At 36.0% G+C, this 16,416-nt stretch overlaps 1 protein-coding gene across 22 annotated transcripts in view; it reads right to left on the reverse strand.

The window, feature by feature from the left end:
- Positions 1–418: 418 nt before the first annotated feature.
- Positions 419–16,416, reverse strand: part of TPM1 (tropomyosin 1) — a 30,301-nt gene continuing 14,303 nt past the window's right edge. For 4 of the 22 annotated variants that reach the window (XM_074294904.1, XM_074294907.1, XM_074294918.1 and 1 more), the window contains 7 exons: positions 14,403–14,536; positions 13,058–13,175; positions 12,063–12,133; positions 11,171–11,246; positions 10,641–10,703; positions 10,256–10,325; positions 419–1,356 (listed from right to left, as the gene is read on the reverse strand). In XM_074294904.1, the coding sequence (XP_074151005.1) occupies positions 1,274–1,356; positions 10,256–10,325; positions 10,641–10,703; positions 11,171–11,246; positions 12,063–12,133; positions 13,058–13,175; positions 14,403–14,536 (615 nt within the window). In that variant the 3' untranslated portion in view covers positions 419–1,273. Of the gene's footprint in view, positions 1,357–7,399; positions 7,623–8,948; positions 9,032–10,255; positions 10,326–10,640; positions 10,704–11,170; positions 11,247–11,726; positions 11,803–12,062; positions 12,134–13,057; positions 13,176–14,402; positions 14,537–16,416 lie in introns of those variants that run through there. The other 18 variants (XM_074294905.1, XM_074294909.1, XM_074294915.1 and 15 more) reach the window with 7 other exon arrangements.

The raw sequence follows: 16,416 nt of genomic DNA on the forward strand, positions 1-16,416 counted from the left end.
GCCATTTGGAAAGCAAAAGAAATTTGATGCATTTCCTAAATTATAAAGTGTCTATTACAGGGTTAAAGACATTAATGTTTGCTGTCTGTAGGTAGGGGAAGAAAACAATTAGAAAATCCTGGAAATTTGTGTTAAAGATTGTCATTTATCGATGTTCTAATATGTACACGTATGATTAAGTGGCATCTCTGCCAACAGAATCACACACTGCATATGACTTTTTAAAAGTCATTTTCCCTTTTTTTGTTTTTTCAATAAATCATTACATTTATGCTGCCTTGACAAATTTCAACCTAGTTTTCAGTTGGGCTTTTCTTGTTTGTGCCTTGTTTTAGGGAAACAATGCAATAATGTACAGAAAAATTAAATAACACAATCCAGATTCACAAAAATGGAAACAAATGACAAGACTACCAAATTTAGAAAATGTCCTAAAATGTGCATTTTTATTCCATATCATTATACAATGTTTACATAGTTATAACTTTTAAAAACTGCTTGAGTGTGTAAAATAAAGTGAGGCAAATACCAATTTTTTAATTCCCCCCCCCCCAATACGGATAAGAAACATCTTTCTCTATGAATTTTATGTAGTGCCTAAATGAATCTTTCATTTTAACATGAAAAACTGAAGATAAAAAGAAGAGTGGAAATTCATTTTGAAATGCTGCCCTACAATTTGTAATGAGCTGCAAGTGTACAAGTTAGAAAAAAGACTCAAGTCGTAAAACAGTTGTGTGGCTTACAAATCTTTTGTTGATGTTTTCAATCGAATTCAGGCATAGAAAGTCCAAATCCTCATCTCTTAATAAAACTCAGACAAATAAATTACTGTACTGGACAGAATTCTAAATTGTATAATGTCAAACAAAAGACCACAGAAGTACCTTTTGCTCAAAGTAGCACCAGTCCACACCTGATTGTGTTTCCAACATTAATCTTGTTAAATACAGAGTTGGCACTTGAAGTGGAAATCATTCTGCTATAGTGAGCATTCCTGGACTGCACATACTGTGTTGCTATACTCTCTACAAAGTGTAGGCAACATTATACTGGGAAATGGCACATTTAAACCATCATCACGCTGACCTGTCTAAGGCTTGCCCTTTTTTGGTATTCCCCTAATGCCTGGCCGGTATTTTGCAGATGTTCCTGTGACAGTGGTAAAACAAAATAAAACAAAACAAATGAAAGGGGTTTCATGGCAAGCAGGTGTTTATAAAAAATAAAAAACACAAAAAAGGTAAGAATGTGGTCGCCACTAAGGAGGTTTTCACATGTTGTTTAACTCCAGTAAAGTCTGATCCAGCATCTGATGCATACTAAGGTTTTCTTCCTTGGCATGTGCCACTTTCTCTGTTGTGGGATTAGAAAATTAAGACATCAATAGCAGCTCTTTGGATACACTGACGCTCCATACATTAAAGCATGCAAATAGTCAATCATGAAGAGCAGATTTAGATGATTAGAACCAGGCATGATCACAGCACACTAGTCATGGTTTCCAAATTGACAAGGATCTTCTGGTGACTTATGCAAAACATAGTAGAGAAGTCCCCCAGGATGCCCCTACATTTGCAAACTATTCTGAGTAAATATAAGTCAGACTGCATAAAAGGTCACTAATTATTTACCATGGGAATCAAAACACAAAGAAGGAAAAACCCAACATAACTGATTTTGCTAGGTAAAATGAGATAAAGTCATTCTTCACTTAGTTGCTAGAAAGTAGCTAGGTTGGGATCTGAATTCAGGTCCTCTGATTTGGGGCCCCCAAAAGTTTTGGAAATGACACCATGACTCAACCTTTCAGAAAGTGTGGATGAAATAGTGAGGGTTCATAATGCAAAGTCAAATAAACCATTTTTCCCTGTTAAAAGATTCTCAACAATTAAAGAGTTATATTGCATGCACACTTCGTTAGAAATAGTCATAATACTCTTTGAGGACACTAAACATTAGCACAAAATTCTCATCAGACTTCCTGATTCCACCCATTCCACTGAAATAAGCATGTCTTTCAGCCAACTTGGGACCTTCACCTGGGCTCTTTTCAAAGCCTAGGTTGCCTGAATATGGATGGATTGAATATAATTCAAACAGGGCATGGTGAATGTGAAGCAGATTACCTCAGAGCTTTGGCTCTGAGAGCAAGAGGTGATACTCACACCTGCTCCTAGTTAACAGTAGATGATCTAGAGCCATGTTAAACTATTCATGGTCATGGAAATGTGCTGAACTGGCTGTAGCATATACAAGTAATTATATAGCTTTCTATGTATTTTAACAAAATATTAGAGTGGAATCTAAGTCAAGAGACATGAATTATCCTAGTAAGAGGAAAGGGTAGAGACATCAGCCTCTCAGATAGATTTCTCTCACTTGAATGTCTCTAGAACTGACCATTTTCAACCTCTCATAATGGTGGATACTGTAATCCATAGATTTCTTCAAATATGGACTATATTTCTAGAATTCAGCCTTAATGAAATGTTACAGTTTAATCTAAAAAGACTGACGTGTCTTTCTCACTCAAGGTTAATCCTCATTCAGGGCCAGCTTTAGTTCATTAGTTAGGCGGCGGTTTTGCTCAAGTTGCTGGTAGAGTTGATCTGTACAAGTCAGCAAGCAGGTTAGAAGAGAAAAAGAGGCAGAATGAATAGAGGGTTAGTCAAAGAAATAATGAGAACAAGAGTTAACAGAGAGAAAACAATCACATCCCAGACAGTTGAGCAACTGGTTATTTCTTTGGAAAAGAACACTTTACCTTCTGCCTTATCAGTCTTGGACGCCTGTATGGCTAATGATTAAAGACCATACAAAGTCCTGAGGAAGGACAGCTTTGACAAGGCTAGAAATGTCAGAGGGCCAGCTCTTGATCGAGGGAGAACAAGATACCAGGAGGAGAAAGAATGAACATCCATACCAAGAATGAACACTCATACACCTTGTCTTATTACATAAAAAGTCATATATGGTTTCTGAAAACAGACTCGGCCCCACTGTAGATATGCGGATTATGCTCATCAACCATATGTCTAGCAACTGAAGAGAATCTAGTTGGTCGCTTCTAATTTTTGTAAATATCTATCCACCAATTCTTCGTAGTGCAATACTTACCCTTTCTCTCATTACCTATGTTGACCCTCCATTCTGTCCAAGCCCAGGACATACTCTCCATTCAGGAAATGTTTTTTTTTTTTTTTTTAAAGAGTTGGAGTGTTTGCTTTTTTCTTCAAAAGAAAACCAGAAAAAACAAAAGCAACCTACATGACTCACCTTTTTCTACTAAAAGGACAGATAATGTAAACAATGTAGATGAAAGTAAAGGCATGGAAGAATGCAGTCCTTGTTAGCTCAAATAATGATTAATTATTCCTATTGCTATCTCCTATTGCAAGACAGTGGCTAGGAAGATTTTCTTTTCATGAAGATCTCAGAATTATGGAATGTTAGGATTGTATGGAACTTAAAGAGGCCATCCCCTCCACTTCTATATATGAGGAACAGAGCTAGCTTTGGAGCTTACATCCTTTCAATTTCAACCTCACTGCAGGAGTTGAGAGCACTTTTAAAAGATTATAGTCTTGAGGGTCCTCAACTAAGGCTCTTAGGGAATGTCATGTAGTTCCATTATCAGAGTTAAGGAGGATGTGGGAGGATGCAAGATTTCACTATAATCTTATCAGACTACACTGAGGATGCGGAAACATGTTGGCAAGAGTCTGGAATAGGACAAACTCTTCCTGAATGTTTCATGTACTTTCCCCCCCAGCACAAGATAGACAAGTAAAATTCTTGATAAATCAGCGCCAATTTCGTCTCCTGTCTCTATTTTGGGCTGAGTGTGTCTGTGTATGTGTCTTAAAATTGAGTTTTAAATTTATTATTATTATTATTATTTTGCTGAGGCATTTGGGGTTAGGTGACTTGCCCAGGGTCACACAGCTAGGAAGTGTTAAGTGTCTGAGACCAGATTTGAACTCGGGTCCTCCTGACTTCAGGGCTAGTGCTCTATCCACTGTGCTACTCAGCTACCCACTTGAGTTTTAAATTTAGATTTAAATGAAAGGAAAATTATAAATAGCCTTACGCAACAACAATCAAATTTAAAATAACATACAACTATCTCAAGTCTTGATATCTGTCTCCTTATTTTGGGGTGAGGGGGACAAATTATAATTGGTTTTAAGGAACAACCTGGGAATATAAATGTCTACCGCATCAATTTCCTCAGGAGAGATGGAAAAAGAAAACTAAGCTTTCCCATACCTCTGATTCTGTGCTTCCCTTCTATTCATCATTTTGATATTTTACAATGCCTTTTTTTAGAGAATATGTTATGTGGAAGTACTTCTATGTAACACCAAAGAGAAATTAAAAAATTGAATTGCTATCTCCAGGGCTTTGGGGGAAGATAGTTTGGGTAGGCTGCTGTTTTTTAAGTTGGAAGGCAGAGGACATTTTATACAGAACTGGACCAGAATCGAAACATTTTTTACTTTTAAGTAAAGATTTAAAATGCACACACACTTCACACTTTTATCCTAAACATGGATTTCATATTTATTGACTAACAGACATGTCAAATATGTGGGCAATTATCAATATCTCAATGACACTTGTTCTGGAACACCTGAACAGATGGGGTAGAATAAAAGTTTTACATTGCAACATAATGTACATGCTATTAATGCTACACAGTAGCTAAGTGGCACAGGGGGTAAGAGTGCTGGAATCATAGGTAGTAAGGTCTGAATTCAAATTCTGCCTCAGACACTTAATAGCTATGTCACCCTGGATAGATCACTTGTATGCCTCAGTTGTCTCATCTGTAAAAGTCTAACAATAATATATATATACACACACCTCACAGTGTTGTTATGAGTAATAAATGATATATGTAGTGCACTGTACAACCTTAGAATGCTATATAAATGCACCTTAATATTAATAAAATATTTAAAATAACCACACAATCATAATTACCAATTCATTCATAATAATTATTAAACTAATAGCTGCTAGAACCAGAATTTAACCTATGACATGATGAAGACTATCAGCATGTATGAGACTACATACCAAAATGGGAAATTGTGTTCAGCCCAGGAAAAATTGATTAATGTACCTATTTTTAATGAAGGAAAAGTTTGATGGTGAAAGTCAAGGAGCAGATATCCTACATAATCTTAAAACAATGGTAGTCCTGCCAATCAAGGAAAATGCTCAGTTGCCAAATCTAAGGCTTCAATAATGGTCCATGTAATCTGAATTTATGTGGGGGGAGGGAGAAAAGGGAAATTAATTTTATTAAAATTACCCCAAATCTGCTAAAATGCCACTCAGTGGTAGTCAGTTATATAATGGTAGAAACAGCAGGCAAGGAGTTAGACCTCCATTGGCTTCCTAGTTTGTGTGTGCTAGTTAATTATATAATTTATACCTGTTGTTACATATGAACCATTCTCTAACTTTCTGGATTCTAGTGGAAATAAGATTGGTTGCCTGGGAATCAAATTATATGTATTTGCACACAAGAGCACAAGGAAGTCATATTCTATAACAGAAAATAATCTTCTCCCAATTTTCAAGGAGGTGTTTGGGGAATAGTTATCAACCTGTAAGCAACCAAAACTTAGCTTGTCAATGATACCTTTAGGGGCAGTGCCAACTTAATTCTAAGAGGTCTATGAGGACATCTGTATAAACAGGAATTGAAATTTGGTCATATTGTCAAGTAGCTTTATGTATTATATAATTTTTTTTCCTTTGCTCCCCTTTTCACCAAGTCTTACTTTATATACCTAGTTGCATCTTGGGCTAACTTTTCAATCTTTTAGTGTCTCCTCTCCTCTCATAATACTTAAAGAACACTTTCAAAGTCTTGGGAACACCTTCCAAAAATAGATGCACCTCAAGTATAGCTTTAGATTTTGGAAAGTATTCAGGTATTATCTGGACATTAAATAAAGAAGGAGCTATTTTGTTTAAGGCAGGAAGTCACAAAGGTTATACTATTATTCTTCCTTTCAAAAGGAAGGGTGCATGGCCAGAAGAAGAACCGTAAACCTTTACAGAACAAACAAAGTTAAATATTCAAACTATAAATTTTCTTCTTCTCTGGAGGGAGATTGTTTAGATTCTAGATAAAAGAAAAACTTTCAATGCCATGGCCAGAGAAACCTTAATTCACAAGCGGTATTTTAAATAAATACTAAAAACCTGTATATCATATCCTTCCTGGAGTCTAAAGAGCAGCTGATGCTATTTCTGGAGTTATTCTTAAGTTAATAAATTATAATGATATCCACAAAAGTCTTCCTTTTAATACCTAATCAAAATATAGAGGTAATTGTTTTCTCATAGGCTAAGCTTGTGGAGAACAAATTCTGCTCAGTCCTACCAGGAGGAAAAAGTCTCAAGTATGGCTCAGATATAGACTCTGCCTACTGTCCAAAAATTAGTAGCACTAAATACAGAGAAACTCATTCTATCAAAAGTGGCCATTGGGAGAGGAATTCTTCATATCAGCTATTTTGGATCAATGAAAAAATGGTAAACATTTCACAAAACAGCTTGGGAATTAAAAAACAAAGGGGAGATACAGCCAGCATGGTGATGAGAAAATGCCCGGCATAAAAAAAAAAATTAGAAAATTGTGCTTTCAAAGTTCTAAATTTCTCTTTTAAAATTTATTTACTATCTATCTATCTATCTATCCATCTATATAAAATATATCTATTTTTTAAAAGATAGGATGGTTTAAATAACTGCTCAACTCAATGATAGCAAATGTAGAGCCTCTCTAGTCAAATATATTAAGTATAATCATGGATTTTCACTTCTAATTCAATATATTCAGAAAACTCAAAAGACATTTTCAGGATCAAAAAAAAAAAAAGACAACTGGGCAAAATAAGCACATTTTAAATGGCTTCCACTCTTCCTGCAGTGCAAGAATATTCAGTCTCTAACTTTGGAACTCATAATCCTTTGAAGTTAAATTCTATTTGACCAGTTCAAACATGGGTTTCTAAGATTTGGATTAAATTAGAAACTGCAGTGTCTGATATGTAGCAGGTGCTTAAAAAATGCTTGATGGTTGACTGAAACAGATTTTTCTTTATAGAATCTCAGTGACAAAGCTCAAACTAAATAAAAAGAGATTGAGATATTTAACCATAGGGCAGCTTAGCTCCTGCATAAACTAAAGTCTGTAGGCTAAAGAATAATATTTTATGATTTCCAAAAGGACTAATATATTATTCTGAGACAAAAGGAATGAGAAAAGGAGCAGCCCCAAATAAATCCCTTGTGGCAAGAGGCTGTTTTTCAGTTTTATTCAATATACTGCTCAGTCAATAAATAGGAGGTGTAAAAGGAATAGCAAAACAGATACAGCTTACACACAGGGTGTTTATTTTACATCAAAAGAAAGAGCTTCTGTACAATAGAGGGCACAGTGAAAGTCTTGCCCTGAGGCAGGATGCTAAAGGAAGATAGAATCAAGGTCAGCTGGAGGACACGACAATAAACCTGAGAAAAACTGCAGAGCTCAGACAGGTGGAACATCCAGCTTGATGAAGGAGTCTTGAGAGAGGTGAAGCAAAGAAATTTATCTGCATGAAGATAAAAAGGCGGGAGGGGGAAAAGAAAAGTGGCACAATGGAAAAAAAGAAAAACAAAACAAAACAAAAAAAAATAGCAATAATATGACAGAACTCAGCATGCAACGCCAGCCACACATTTGGCAGATTTTATAGCAGCATTCTAGCACAGATTCAAAATTGTCCTATTGTTAGATTGTTTAATCTTAATAAATACATACCTAGGACTATCAAAGAGAGTCTTTAGATAAAGAGCCATCTTATGGAATATTTACTCATTTTTATTTTTTTCAGTATCTTAGAATATTAGAGCTTAGCCCAGGGTTGGCATATAATAAGTGCTTGATAAGTGTTTGTTGATTGATTATAGCTGGGAGAGATTATTTTATTCAATCCCTTCATTTTACAGATACACAGAGCTGATGCACTGGTGTCTGTCTTCCAAATCAGTAATCAAGTCTCTCAGTCTTTAGAGACTCAGAGATTCTCTAACTCTTCCTTGAAGGTAGTTTACAATATAATGGAGTCTACTTCAATCTTCTAAAACATGATTCAACTTGGAAATCAAGAAGGTCAAGTTAATACTGTTGAAATTCTCAGTGTATAAAAAAGATCAAATCAATTTGTTAGTAATAGCATCTCATAAAATATAGTAGAATGGAATGAGGACTAGGTTTAAAGTTGGAGGATCTGGCTTGGAATCTGGATTGAGTTACTTGCTTACATGTGTGATCTTAGGCAAGATACTGTCCTTCTCTCAACCTCAACTTATCCATCTGTTAAATGAAAGGATTGCTGATTGCAAAGTTTTCTTATAGCTTTAAACCCTATGACTCCATGTTAAAAATTTTCCTCCTTTTTTTGGTAATGTGTCATAAAAAATTATCTTGTATAATGCAACTTTTAGTACATTTATTTTTCTTCTATTCTGGAAAAATTACTAATAAGTAGAACTGTTTTTATGGTTTATTTCTTGAGATAAACCTTATTCAATGATCTCACTTTTAAAAGATGCTAATAGCTTATTGCTGAGAAGCAAAAAGCAAGATTAAAATTCCTAAAAATAAAACCCATGACTAGAAGAAAATGCCCTATGATAGACCTAATTAAATTTATCTTTTACCATTAAAGAATGATACTTAAATTAAACTTCTAAATTTATGTAAACAGAAAGGTGATACTTAAACAAACAGAAGCAAGGAGGGATTACACACAAAACAACTTGAAGCTTGCAGATGAGATGGGGAATTATGGAGATCAAAGCAAATGGGGAGGGGCTAACAGCTAGCTTTCACCAACAGGAATTCACAGAAGCAGGCAGGCAGAGAAGAAGGTAATTTACATTGAAGTCATGTCATTGAGAGCGTGGTCCAGCTCTTCACTGATTGCTTTGTACTTCAGCTTCTGAGCGTACAGCTCATCTACGACCATGAAGTGGAAGGCAGAGATGCAAGGGCGTGGGAAGTGGAGGGTGATCAGATGGAGGGTGAAGGAAGTAGCATGGAGACCATCCAGAAACAGCAGCAAGAAAAAGACAATGCATGAAGGAAGAAATGGCAGCAGGTGGCCCGAAGAAGAGGAGGATTTAAAATAAAAACAACAAATAAGAACAAGTAACCATTAGAAAATAAAATGAGAATGGTTTGATATGATAAATCATAATCAAATATGTTGTCAGTAAGCCGCATGAAAACTTAAACAAAACAGAAAGGATACTGAGTGGATAATGGAACATTCTTTTAGAGAACTGTATTTTAATTATACCAAAATAGCTACCAGTCTGTAGCCAGAGATACTGGTGGGAAGATTTCCAAAGACAATGCTTAGGTGGGACTCTTTGTAATTATAGTCTGTCATCCTTATCTTTCCCTACTTAAAGTCATAAACTTCCTGAATGAACTAGAGTTATGGGGGTATGGATTTCTTGAAGTGTCATTTAAACTACCCATCTCTGCCCATTCTACTGTCTGTCCAAATCTGTTGGGCATCATTCCTGCTCCAGAAGGGTGGAGCTGCTTATTCATTTTATAGCAGTGCAGTTTGTTGTGACTTAAACTTTTACTCTTCAACTTTTTGACTGAATGAAGCTGTCTCAAAGTTTGACGCAAGATAATTTTGCAATTGTCACTTATTCTGCTTCAGTGCTTTGCTATATTTCTTGTTCTTTGTCCTATCCCGTTTCAAATACCTATATTTTCTTCCCTAAGAGTCCTACTTTCTCTGCTTCTCTTTTTCTTTCTGTGTATTTCTCTTTCCTTCCTTCCCTTCCTCTCCATATACACAAACATATATGTACACACACATACATACACACAAACACTCTACTATAAATAATAGATTTAAAATTGACCCATCATCTTTCAAATCTCAACATCAACTTTTCACACACAAAGACCAAACAGTTCTAAATGAATTTGAAGTAAGTGGATCCAAAAGTTTAAAAGCAATAGTCTGAAAATATCAGGAGGAAAAGAGTAGCAAGAGCAAAATAACTGCCCACCTAAACAATGAATTAAGATTTATAAATTTGGGCTGCAAAAGAAATTTTTGCCAAGTCAACTTTCAATTAAAAAGATAAACATTCCCCCCTCCTTGCTCCCAACTCCCACACTTAAGCATGAAGTAAAAAACTAATAAAGTCTTACCTTCTAAGTCATCAATGCTCTTTTCCAATTTGGTTACTGACCTCTCAGCAAATTCAGCACGAGTCTCAGCCTGGAATGATTCAGTTGATGTAAATTAACAAAATTTAACTTTTATGTAATTAATTGCAAATATGAGGACAACTAGAGTATGAATATCAGGTAGCATAAAGTAGGGTATAAAGGTGTTAGCTAGTATCATGTACACTGTTAAGGTGATCACTGATGGGAAGACATTGCAATGACTCTCAGGCACCTGACAAGTATAAACAGTGATAAATACTACGTTTCTGTACATGCTTTTGTATCTTACAATTTTAAAATAAATATTTGGTGCCCACACATCTCTATTAGTTCAGTAAATGAATTTAATTCATATTATTTTTACCTCTTTTAGTTTGTCAGAAAGGACCTTGATTTCCTCTTCATATTTGTCTTCCTTTTGTGAGTACTGTAATTAGAAAGATTATCCCATATATCAGGCCAAAGTGCATTATGAACATATGTTTTCCCCATACAAAGAACATATCTCTGCCCTCCCTAAAGCTATCAAGGACCACTCAGATATATGTATATTCGAACTTCAAGTACTAACAGTCAAGTGCAATAAAGCTCTCTTTTGAGTCACTTTGTTTTACATGGAAAACTAGCAACTGGTCATCATTTTTCCACATGGAATTTTTTTAAAAAAAACTCTTTACAGAATATAACTCACAAATCTAACATAATATTTTCATTTGAAAGAAGAATCAAACTTGTTATAGTCCCCTAGTGGTAGATTCAGAATTTAGCTGTTTCTTGAAACATCTGCTGAATTGTTGCTTTAAGTCTGTGGGGACACTAAAGAGACATGTGGGGCTACTGTTTTGAATAAGTTTTTAAGAATGCTTTTCCCCCCACATCATGCTTCTGGCCTACCTTCTCAGCCTGAGCCTCCAGTGACTTCAGGTTGTTCGTCACAGTTTTCAACTCTTCTTCAAGCTCGGCACATTTGCTATTATTTCAGAACAGAGGCAGGAAGGGTGGGGAGGGCAGGAGACCAAATCAAGCCAAAGAAAGGATAGAGGGGAAAAAAAGGAGAGAGATGGAGAAAAATGAAAATTGAGTTCTAGAGACAAAGAGCAGCTTTAAAGTAGCCAAACCATCACAGATTAAAATGCTCCAATTCTTCAAAGTCATTCATTGCCCCCAACTTGGTAATAAAAGTAAGGTAGGGCTTAGTGTGAAATAATTAAAATAGCTTTTAAGTGCGATGATTCAGCTTCTTTTATGCTGCACCAAAGATTGTTTATGAAAGAAAAATAAAGAATCAAAAAAGGACCAAAAAGAAAGCACTTTAAAGCAAGATTTAAGAGACAGCAAAGGGTGTAGTGGAAGTGAAGTCATTACTACCAAATGAACCAGTAGGCGATGAAAGCTGAAAGATTTTTTGGGTGGCAGTTAAACCTAAGAACCATACAATAGCCATCAGTACCTTATCCTCTGCAGCCATTAATGCTTTCAAAGTCTGATCCATAATTCTTAATTGTTCTTCCAGCTGTCGGACTTGGCTGTTAGTGGACACATGAAATGCACAAGGCCATTCACAAAATCAGTGTGCAAGTAAATGCATGCAGTGATCTATGCAGTCATACAGACACCCCACACACATGTTTTCCTGGATTCCACGCTCGTGGTTCATCCCAGTTAAATGAGCAAACAGGGAGCTTCGAGCTGAAAACAAGTAAACGTGTAACTGCCAGTAGGTCATGCTGTTTAGTCACTGCTTGGCAGCACCCCACACACATCCTATGGCTCTGGGGTCACTTACCCTTCTGAGAGCTCGGCACGCTCTTCTGCCCGCTCCAAGTCGCTCTCAATGATGACCAGTTTCCGAGCCACCTGTGGCAAGACAAAGCCCAATCCCCCATCACACACACATCAGGCACAGACAGACCAGGGTGGCAAAGCTTTTGGCTTTTAGTCCTTTGGTGTCCTGTGTCATACTAAGTGGAGTTCAAGAACAATTTATTCTTCCCTCACTGGTAAGAAGCAAATGAAACGAGCATAGAAGTATTGTTTATGATTAAATGCTCTAGAATCTTCAGTATCTGGCACAGGTAAAACTTGGGTGATAACAGAGCAGACAGTCCAAAGTGGGGTGGGCAAAAGGGACGCCAAATTCACAATACTGAAAACAGAAAGTAGGGAAGTTGTAAGCTATGCATTTCCTACAGATTACTATGTAAAAAGTAAGAGAGTTTTTGTCAGGAAGACCAAAATATGAAGAGAAGATATTAAGAGGGATTATCTGGGTATCTTAATATACAAGATAATTAAAAAGTCACATCTGTGTGTGGAAGACAGCAATCTAAGAGAAAGGTGATACTTTGAAGGGAAGAGAAAGAACCAAATCATGCACTCTGGGAACTGGTGTTAAACAGAAAAATTAGGCTCAATGCTTCTCTGGATTCTTCACAATAAAAGCAGCAATTGACAAAAATAAAGTGAGATGCTAAGAACACCGTGGTTTCACTTTGCAAAATGTTGGCTAAGGTGCTTTTAAATACCATATGCTTATATTTTATGGGATATGATTTGGCCCACACTTCTGAATGCACATAGATTATTTCATTATATGGGACATTAAAGCTCTATAGTATAAACATATAGGAGGAGAAAAAAAAAGGACTGTCTGCTTGTCATCTGCTGGTGGCACAGTTATTTAGATGCAGTTTTATAACTAGATTCAGCGGAAGCATAGATGATGTGGGAGAGAAGCTATTGTCCTCAGTCCTTACAGCCTGGTGATCAATGGACACTGACCTCTTCATACTTGCGGTCGGCATCTTCAGCAATGTGCTTAGCCTCTTTAAGCTGAATCTCCTGAATTTCCATTTTCTCCTCATCCTTTTGGGCTCTGCTTTCAATGACCTTCATTCCTCTGAGAGGAAAATAATGAAAGCCCAGATTTAGATTTTGTGTGCTTAGTTTAATAAGTAGGAGACTAAAGAAAAGTTCTGGACTACTATTTTCCCTCTCAAATGATGAGGGATGACTTTCTAGGAATTAAAAGCTGTTCAGGATTAGAAGAGTGGAAGAAAGGAAGGAAGATGACAGGAAAAAAAAAAAAGAAAAATATAAAAATGATACAAAATGCTTTTAGTTCACTGGGTATAGAGATCAAATTGTCCAATTAAGGGGTCAAAGTCACTATGCATAAACTCAATCTATATAGAAAAATGATGGGAAGATATATTTTGTTTCTTAAATGTGTGTTGGGGACAGTTGTGGTGGTACATACATATAATCACAAATCCTAGGGAACCTGAGGCTGGTGGATGGCTTGAGCCCAGGGATTCAAAGCTTCAGTGGGCTAAACTGATGATTGTCTATATTAAATTTTGTATAAATATGGTGTGTGTGTGTGTGTGTGTGTGTGTGTGTGTGAATACCAGAATTGTCTAGCGGAGGGGCAAACCAGCCCAGGCTGGAAGAAGAACAAGCCAAAGCTCCCATGCTGATTGGTGGTGGGACTGGATTGAGAGTGGCTGCTGGATTTTTAGCCTAAGCTGGATAGGGTGAACCAGTTTTAAATAAATAAAAAAATGAATTAATCAACATATATATGTGCTAGATATTCAAAAGAGAGTATTTCCTCTTTAGGAAGGAGATATGGTGCCCTCATTTAAGTCATTGTACTAAACATGCCATTATATACTGGAACCTCTTTATATTGTTGGTATATTAAAAAATATAAACATTAGTTTTTATGTACTATGTATAACAAAAGAGGTAGTTGCTACATGTAATTGTTTAGGGAACATTAGATGATTTATTGTATACACAAATCTATGTAAAAATAAGCCATACAGTGAGTTCTAGTATGCAAAAACTGGGAAAAAACTAGGATTCTTTCAGGTCTATGAGCACAAAGTCAAAAAGTAATTTTGCATCCTGGAATCCTTTTAAAAAAGTAAGAAATCCCATTGATGGGCCTGTAACCATACCTGGAATGTAAAGATAATAAATAATAAAAAAAGCTCATCTGACCCCCAATTTAAAAGACTCTTAATTATCTATCCACCCCTTAATAATATCAACATCTAGGCTGTGTTGCTCTATTAGGCAAGAGACCTGTGGTAAAAGGACCTGGATTAGATGTTCCCACCTCTCACTCTCATCTGCTGCCTTTTCAGCCTCCTCCAATTTCTGCAGGGCAGTTGCCAGGCGCTCCTGAGCTCTGTCCAACTCTTCCTCAACCAGCTGGATACGTCTGTTCAAAGAAGCTACATCAGCTTCAGCCTAGGCAAGGAAAAAAGAGAATGAAATATATGACTACAAAAGTGGAGAAAACATTTAAGAGACAACCTACATCAATAATAATTGTAGAACTGAATTTGTAGGCTAATCTGATAGGTTGATATTTAGCATCTTTACAAACCCTCTTATAACTGTTAAGTTTTCTAGATTATGTTTATAATAAAATGAGGTGAAAAGTGCTAATCACTTCACTTACAGCTAAATAGGTAAATTTATGATAAAGAAGCTCAGTAAAATAACTGGCAAGTGACAGAATTGGGAAACACAAGCTCTTAGCTTCTTTCATTCAAAGAGAAAATGTCTAATCTCACTGATACCAAAAACCATCTTTCTCCCTATTTCATTAACTGGGAAAGCAAGAGAAATAACTTGCCCAGGCAAAAGCACCTGGGAGTGACAACTTATTCTTTTCCTTGTCAGCCTCTCAAAAAAGATTGCTACCTTTTGAAGAAACCACAATTAATCCTTATATTCAAATATAAATAACTATGCTATACACACCCATACATTATCAAAATGAGAGACTAAGTGCTTTGTTTAAAATAGAAAAAATTATTCTTTGAAATCAAGCACTTTTTTAGTTAAAAAAAAAAAAGCAAATAAGACACTTGTCTCATAAATGTCATCTTTCATTCTTCTCACAAGTTCTGACATACAAGCAGATGGCAAGCACATACCTGTTGAAATGATGGACATAAGCTCACAGGTTTTAGGACCAGAGAGGAGATAATTTAGTCCAATGCCTGATTTTAAGGATAAAGAAATGTGAAGTCCAATAGAAGAAAGAACACTGACTTTCAAATCAGAGGGTTTGGATAATACCTTTGATTCTTACTACCTATGGGACTTTGAGTCATAAATCACTTAAATCTCCCTGGGTCCTCTCTCAACTGTAAAATGAGAGAGTTGCTGGATATCATGTTATATTCCCATACTTTCTACTATTAGAGAGGTTGAGGCTGATAGGTCATTAGAGCTTGAGAGTTCTGAGTTGCAAAAAAGCTAAAGTCAATCTAGTGTCAGCACTAAATCTGGCAGCCATCTGGTTAGCTCCTTAGAAGCGGGAGAAGATGGACCACCAAGTTGCCTGAAAAGGAGAATCAGCCCACGTCAGAAACAGCAGGTCAAAGCTTCCTTGCCTACTGGCAGTGGAATCCTGCTCATGAATGGCTAGTTGCTTTACTTGCAGTCTAAGTGAGGAAAGAAACTCACTCTCAAAAACAAACAAATTAAAACAAAACAAAACAAAACAAAACAAAAAAACAATTAGTTTACATCAGAGGTTTTTAACCTGGGGTCTGGGAATTAAATTTTTTAAAAAAATTATTTCAATATGATTTATTTCCTCTTAAATTTAATATTGTTAATTTTGAGCATTTTAGAAATTTTTTTAATTAGAGAAAGAATTCATAGATTTCAGACTGTCTAAAGGAACCAAGATGAAAAAAAGTTAAAAAAACCAAAAAAATCCTTGTTCCAGATGGCCTCTGAATTCCCTCTCAATTCCAGAGCTATTTTGCTCTGTAGTAATAGTAGTTATGATAACTAAAAGTAGTAGTAATAGTAATATGATGGCAATCTCAAAAGGGTTTTTGGATTCAACAAGGGAGAACCCAGTGATTGCCACCAATAGGCCTGAGTCAGTCTTCAGAGAAGGATTTTAAAAGAGCTTAATGAAAACCATTTAAGTAAAGACTGCTTTGGGAAAATGTCAGGAAAAGTTTCAAAGGATTAAGAAGAAAGTCATCTTTTCAAATATTAAGGTTTTGCGTATTATCTCTCAGAGATAACATATTGCTTAACCTGGCACTATTGCTGTCTAGGAGTTGAGAATTCTGACATTTACATGAGTGTTTAGCTTG

This window comes from Sminthopsis crassicaudata, chromosome 2 (genome assembly GCF_048593235.1).
Source record: "Sminthopsis crassicaudata isolate SCR6 chromosome 2, ASM4859323v1, whole genome shotgun sequence".
Lineage (NCBI taxonomy): Eukaryota > Metazoa > Chordata > Mammalia > Dasyuromorphia > Dasyuridae > Sminthopsis > Sminthopsis crassicaudata.